Source organism: Limulus polyphemus, unplaced genomic scaffold (genome assembly GCF_000517525.1).
Source record: "Limulus polyphemus unplaced genomic scaffold, Limulus_polyphemus-2.1.2 Scaffold2171, whole genome shotgun sequence".
In the NCBI taxonomy this organism is placed as follows: Eukaryota; Metazoa; Arthropoda; class Merostomata; order Xiphosura; family Limulidae; genus Limulus; species Limulus polyphemus.
Genome location: NW_013667781.1, coordinates 61,931 through 69,428, shown reverse-complemented (window position 1 = coordinate 69,428; position 7,498 = coordinate 61,931). Strand labels below are relative to the sequence as shown.

Here is a 7,498-nt window from a genome sequence, read left to right as displayed (position 1 = left end):
TAGAAACAATTAGCAGTGTTCAATACTAAACCATGTTCTGTACGTTAGAAAGGAGCTTTGGCAGCATATAGAAACAATTAGCAGTGTTCAATACTAAACCATGTTCTGTACGTTAGAAAGGAGCTTTGGAAGCATATAGAAACAATTAGCAGTGTTAAATACTAAACCATGTTCTGTACGTTAGAAATGATCTTTGGAAGCATATAGAAACAATTAGCAGTGTTAAATACTAAACCATTGAATGTGATATTTTGTCAGATATCAGTGAATATATATAACTTACATTGAAAGTTTATGCAGCATGTGTACTTTACAAACACTGTTTACCCTAAGTGCATGAAATAATTTTATCATTTCAACTAATTCTAGTAACTTGTGTTGTGCACAGGAGGAACAACCATTATAGCTGGAACAAAGTGACCACTTGTGTGCATAACCTCTTCAGTGGACAGCGGTGGGTTGACCAGTATGGAGAGCTGATAATCAGTGACAGTACTGGGGAGGCTTCGTGTAAACTGACGTTTGTCAAGGTAAAATTAAGTTCTTCTCAAAAAGTTTGCTGTTTGTTGAGTTTTTAAGCTAACCTAAGTACAATAGTGTCTGTACTGTAGTTACAAAAGTAGTGGCAGCTGATATGGTGAGGCACTGCCTCATGAAAAATTCCACATCCCTAATCTAAATCCCAAAACCACACTTCTTTTATCATTATTTTTAAAGTGTAATAATATAAGAGAGTGTAATAAAACATTAATTAATTGCTACTAAAGCTTCCATTATAACTTACTATTTGTATGTAAGGAAACACCAAAGAACACAGAGCATGTTAGAATGGCCCATTGCTGTATCAACAGGTGAGCTTGGTTAGGTAAACTATAGTGCGTAACGATGAAGTGAGAAACGGTTTCTGCAAAGATGAGAAGCTATGGGATGTGACATTCATTGATTTCAATTAGTTAAAATGTACCCACGTACAGCACGTGCCTGACCTTTCAAGAAGGTCACCAGCTGCCTGTGTAACAAGTCTCAAGACCTTTTTTAACATATAAAAACTTGCGTTATAGTACAGTATCATTAAACTATAAATGTAAATGTTGTTTGGGAATTTTAATTTTTCAGGATTTACTTTCCACTTTTATGTGAAATTATCTCTTAAACAAGCCATTAATTTTAATGTGAAAGTAGGTAAAGAATCATTCATTGCCTTATTTTTCTGTGTTTTTTAATTTATTGGGATAGTAAATTGAGACTGGGTGGGACTTAAACCTGCAACTCTGTCAGTCGTTTCGATAATTTTTAAATTTTTAATATTAATTCATAAAGTTACTGCCATAATGGATAAGTAACTACAGAAAAACAAACAAAAATTACAAAAACAGCTATACACAATAATTATCCATAGAATATACATAATTGGATATTTTTATTTTAAATAGCTTTGTACTGGGAATTAACCAATAATCTACTGGAATTCAATTTAGAATAAGTGGAGCCAAGTTATAAAAGTACTTGGAGCTCAAAACGGAATTACTTCATGGATGTATGTAGAGTTTTTTTTGCCGAAAGGAATATAAACTTTCACCAGAGGGAGTTAACAAGTTCATATCAGGATTAAATATTTTAGTATCCTTTGCAATACAAATGAATCAGTAAACACGGGCTTCATAAATAGTTAAAACTCCATATTCTTTAAATTTGTTAGTCACAGACGCTCTATATGAAAGACCAATCATTTGTCTTAAGACTGTTTTGTAATAACCAGATTGGTCTAAATGCATAGAAATTTGTACCTCACACAATAAGACATTTGACTATAAAAGATGGCGTAGTAAATTTTATAAAGTGCTTGAAGTGGAAACACTTTCTTGCACCATGTCATGATATATATACTATTCTAGTAAGTTTTTTGGAAGTAATTTCTATTTGTTTATCCCATCTAAGGTTGGATAGTAAAATAATTGTTAAAACTGTTGACAGTACTTTTAGGATCTGTAACAAGATAATCTGCCTTATTACAGATTCGTTAGAATTTTCCTTTACTTTCTTTATTCATACCTAGTTTGTTGTTGATAGTTCGCCATATCTCACGAGATTCCTCATTTTGAAAACATCTATTAAAATATTTGGCCTTATGGTCAGACACTAGATGCTGAACAAGCATCTTAAGCTCCAAATATTTATTTTTGGTATAGATATTACCTGTTTGTTTAAACCAACAATAAAGTCTTTGTTTTCTTTTCATTTTACATAATAATGTCATTGTCATCCAAGGTGGATACCTTGCATTATTTAATTTTACAACTTCAACAAATCGAAAAGATAAATTATACAAATTGCGATAATAGTTTTCAAATGAGGAAAAAAACTAAGCCATTGCATCTCAAGTGTCATAAACCTCAGCCTTTATTTCAGGTAGGCTTGTGAAATTCAGACTCCATTTTGTCCTCTTTCTTTTTTGGTTACAGAAATGTGAATTATTTCTCGGAGAATAAAGATAAAGAAGCAAAAAGTGCCGTGTGTAACTCTTAACAATTGATACAGTATTTTACAAAGGACCTACAGTTTCAAATGAGACAACATTTAGCATGTGATCCTAATGTCATGACACAGCATTAAATACAGGGCCTTGACATTTTAAGAAATAATACATTTTTGCATTGAGGAATTTTCTTTCTGCTCCTCACAGGCTAGTTATTGGTCAAGTAAACGACATGAAATACACGGATCAGTTACAGACAGATTTGGAAATGTTGTTCACAAGTTGTTTGGCCGGTGGACAGAAGCATTTTACTGTGGCTCCCCTCCAAACGTCCGCTGTATATGGAGGCCAGGTGAGTAACAACTGTGCATGTTCCAACAATATTATGCATTTGAAACCTAAACACATGGTAAACATGATACATTTAACTGTTAATTTTTATGGTGTATAATACCAAAGCTGATGAATCATACTTCTGTTTTTTATGGTAACAGATCAATAAAGTAATTACCTTAATATTTTTCAGCATTTCACTTTTAACATATGCAATATTGATGTTCAATAGAGAAGTATGTAATTAATTTTTTTTTTTCAGCAGCAAATAGTACTGAATTACAATTATACTTGTCATAAGACATTAGACAGATCTGTCTCATCCATTGCCAATGATGAATTTCACTCAATCCAGAGTGTGATTTGAATATTATTATACACTCTTCTAATTCTTTCAAATCCTTAAGGGATGAGATTAAGAGTGTTGTGTTTAAAAATGTAATAAGCCTAATACTAATGACTTATGGTAAATATAATTGTAATCAGTTTGTAAAAGGTGTTCACACCATAATAATACTAATTGTAACAACATATTTGTTAAATTTTATTTTAAAACTGCCTTAGCTATAGTGGGTTATTAAATTCAGCTAAAGATGGTGAATACATTTATCAAGAGATAAATAAAATTATTTTTAAACGTTTTTGAATGCACATGTTAACAATGACAGAGAAGTCAGAGATTTCTTTAAACCACTTATTTTTAAAATACTAGATTTTTACAATTCCAGTTCTGATTGTTTACACTCATAAAGATTTATGTTTTATACAGCAGATGATGCTAGGAAATGTCAAGTTTTCTCTTTTTTCACTCCAGGGGCCATGCCGGAAGATTATGAATTATATTATGGGTTTACTCAGTTTGCAATTGAGCTTAATGAACTGGACTCTGACATTGCAAATTTTCTTCCACCTACGGACACCAGGTTTAGACCTGACCAAAGGTAAGCCAGGAAGTTTTCCTCATTAATGCACAAAATTATACACTACTGTAGTCATTCAAGTAGATCAAAACGTCACTTCCGCTGTTCTGAAAATGGTATTCATGTTATTGATAGACATGTTGTTGTGAAATTTAGTGCAATGCACATAATTGTGTGGTTTGATGTGATGATACGATAATTGCACAAAGTCGTACTTAATCCAAAATAATCATACTTAAAGAGACTGTCACTGCATACATTATCTTCTTCATGGTCAAGTTGATCTACGCACTAAACTTCACAATGTTGTGTCCTTCACACAGTCTTCTGAACAGTGGAAGTGACCTTCAAAACACCTACAATTTCCAGTTTCTCTGTCAATGGTAATTATATGATCTGTTACTTGTGATTCTACTTCCCCCCTCCTAGGTCTTGAATTCTGGACCTAGACTTGGGTTTATCTTTATGTTCATGTGAAAATATTGAAAATTGTTACAGCTGATCTCGTTGCCAGCCATCTTTTCAACATTATTACTTTGTCTAACTTCAGTAAAATATTCTAAGTTAAAGTGCAACTCATGACTTGATCAACTTTGATCAAGAGCATATAAAATTGTTACAGCTGATCTCATTGCCAGCCATCTTTTCAACATTATTACTTTGTCTAACTTCAGTAAAATATTCTAAGTTAAAGTGCAACTCATGACTTGATCAACTTTGATCAAGAGCATATAAAAGATATTTACTTGAGCTAACTTTATGAATCATCAAATATTTTTGTAGTATTAACTAACTCACCTGAGGAAAATTAGTATTGCTGAAAGTTATAATTTTCAGGTAGAAATGGGTATTAATTTTGTTATCATAACAGCAAGTAAAATAGTTGTGATGACATAAACATCTATTAAATAACGAAAGGGCTTACAAACAAATAACTTCAATGCTTCACTACATTATATGGCCTTATCCATCTTGTAACAAATATATTGTTGTTTTATAATGTACTTCTTTATGCAACATAGATTCATATCGTAACAAAAACTTTGTTGTCTGATAATGTACTTTTTTATACAACCTATATTCATATTGTAACAAAGACTTTGTTGTCTTATAATGTACTTCTTTATACAACCTATATTCATATTGTAACAAAGACTTTGTATCATTCATTGCTTAATATATTTTTGATGTTGAAATAGTGACTTTGCTTTTTAACTTGTCAACTTAGTTCTGGTCTATGCTTCTTCTAAAGTAAAATATGTTTAGTATTATAGAGACCTGCAAAACACTTTCAGTCATATTAATATCGTTATTGCAACGTTACTTCTTTAAATACAGGAATTTTCTAGATAATACAAAATAATTCTAATCACAGACACCAAAGTCTATAAGTCCACTTGTCTTGGGCTTAATACTAGTTAACCCTTTATTAAGTATGACCTATATTTGATAGAGATAAATTAACACTGTAATTTGTACATTTTTGTTTTAATTTAGTTAAGGCTAAACTTTATCAGATTTAATACTATCAATAAATAAACTTATGATGTTATTATACTACCTGACGTTAGACTTTTTAAAAAACTTTTAAGTTTTTAATATGTTGTTGTACAGAATATCTACTAAATTATATTTACATCTACTTTTTGTTTACATCCGTTGAAGAGAAGTGCATGCGCATTTAGATAGTAAGGTGCCGATGTATTTTTAGGACAGACAAAAACTGGGTATTATTATAATAGATTTATTATGTATGTTGTTGTTATTTTTCAAATGATCAAATACTAAAACTTTTTCCATTAGTTTCATTTATTGATTTTTTAAGAACCTCTGATCAAAAGTAAGCTGTGTTGATCATAATAACAAAAGCAGTTGATAATCTTAGTGCTGGGGTCTTCTAATGTTCTATTGCTGTATCTCACGCAACTGAGGTACGTGGACCATGTTTAATTAAACCTTGTTAACACAATTCATTTTTATGCCATAAGTTAAAGCCTCGCAGAGCAGAGGATATCAATTTGCCCCCGTATGTCCATCCATCTCAATCTTTTGAACAGGACGTCTCAAGATTGGATGGATGGATTTTGATTAAATTTATATACTAAGTACTACATACACAGGTATAGACCTGATTGACTCATGAAGGTCATGTGTCAAAAGTCACTGGCGTACAGAAAATCTTTTCAAGTCTGGTGAGACCAAAATACAATATTAGCAATGACATAGATGTTTCTTGAACACAATTTGCACTTGTTTGAATTATGTTTCTTTAGAGTTAAATGCGTGAGAAAAACTACCACTGCCTGATAATTTATGGTCAAGTTAAAATTACAACCAAAGTTCTTGATCACGTGTTTTACAAGTTTATTTTGTAAGTACAGAAAACATGATAATAAACAAATTATGTGTAGAAAACCTTTTTTTTCTAGCCTAAAAACTTGTATGTAAAAAACGTTTTTCTAGGCTTCTTGAAGAAGGTAATGTGTCGGCTGCAGAGAGCGCAAAGATGCAACTGGAACAGTCGCAAAGGGAGCGTAGAAAGAAACGAGAAGAAGAGGGGATAGAATACATACCAATGTGGTTTAGGTAAGTGGTTGGCTGAATATGCTTATAAATGTACATCTTCTGTAAATTCATTAACATAGGTTTGAAAGCTTATATAATTTTTCAGATATTGTACTTGTAATTACATATCACAGAATATACAAGTCTGAAATATACTAGACATATTTTACAGAAAACTATATGTCTGACTATAAACGTGAGATTTATGTCTGAAAAAATATTTTAACACTTACCATACAAAGTCATTCACAGCTATTATCGAAAAAGTTATGGAAAAACAATTAGCTGTAATTTAAGATTTAACTTTTTTGTGTTGCTATATAACCAGACAGCACTTGGTTATCATGTTCGTTGAACTGATAAATTTTAATATAATAAATCTTGAATCTAAATGTAATCATTGTTAAGCTTTGAAAATAACAATTTTAGGAACACATAATTTTGGACCATCACGAGTAAATTTTAAACGATCTCAGGATAGTGTTACACCCAACAGATGGCAAAGCATATGATTTCAGGACAGTGTTACACCAAACAGTTGGCAAAGCCTATGATATCAGGATGGTGTTACACCCAACAATAAGCAAGCCTATGATCTCAGGACAGTGTTACACCTAACAATAGGCAAGCCTTATCTCAGTGGTCCAATCGAAGCTCACTGTACCACATAGTTTAATGTTGACATGTATCAAACTAACAGTCAGTAATTCACAAAGACAAGCAGAAATGTGGTCCAATCCAAACACAACGTGTCACAAAATTTAATGTTGGTAAACATCTGAGCTCAGTGTGTCACAAACACAAGCAGAATTTGATGTTAGCAAAATGTTCAAGTTCAGTATGTCACAAGAATAAACAAATCTTAATGTTACTAAACTTACAAACTTTACATCATAAACACAATCAACATTTGATTTAGAATAACTAATGTTTATTTAAATTTTACAACAATCAATTCTGATCATACTCAAAATGAACAAGAAGAAATTTCTACCCATTCTTTATGCTGCACACATTCATAGCCTGTTACCTTGCACTGGTTTAACAACTTGTATCACTAACTTGTCATAGCCTGTTACCTTGCACTGGTTTAACAACTTGTATCACTAACTTGTCATAGCCTGTTACCTTGCACTGGTTTAACAACTTGTATCACTAACTTGTCATAGCCTGTTACCTTGCACTGGTTTAACAACTTGTATCA

General features: G+C 31.7%; 1 protein-coding gene across 5 annotated transcripts in view; it reads left to right on the top strand.

Annotated features, from left to right (window-relative positions):
* Window positions 1-7,498, top strand: part of LOC106466159 (oxysterol-binding protein-related protein 3-like) — a 104,085-nt gene that overhangs the window by 87,667 nt on the left and 8,920 nt on the right. For all 5 annotated transcript variants that reach the window (XM_022394120.1, XM_022394121.1, XM_022394117.1 and 2 more), the window contains exons 20-23: window positions 389-530; window positions 2,684-2,828; window positions 3,624-3,750; window positions 6,193-6,315. In XM_022394120.1, coding sequence (XP_022249828.1) covers window positions 389-530; window positions 2,684-2,828; window positions 3,624-3,750; window positions 6,193-6,315 — 537 coding nt within the window. The remainder of the gene's footprint in view (window positions 1-388; window positions 531-2,683; window positions 2,829-3,623; window positions 3,751-6,192; window positions 6,316-7,498) is intronic.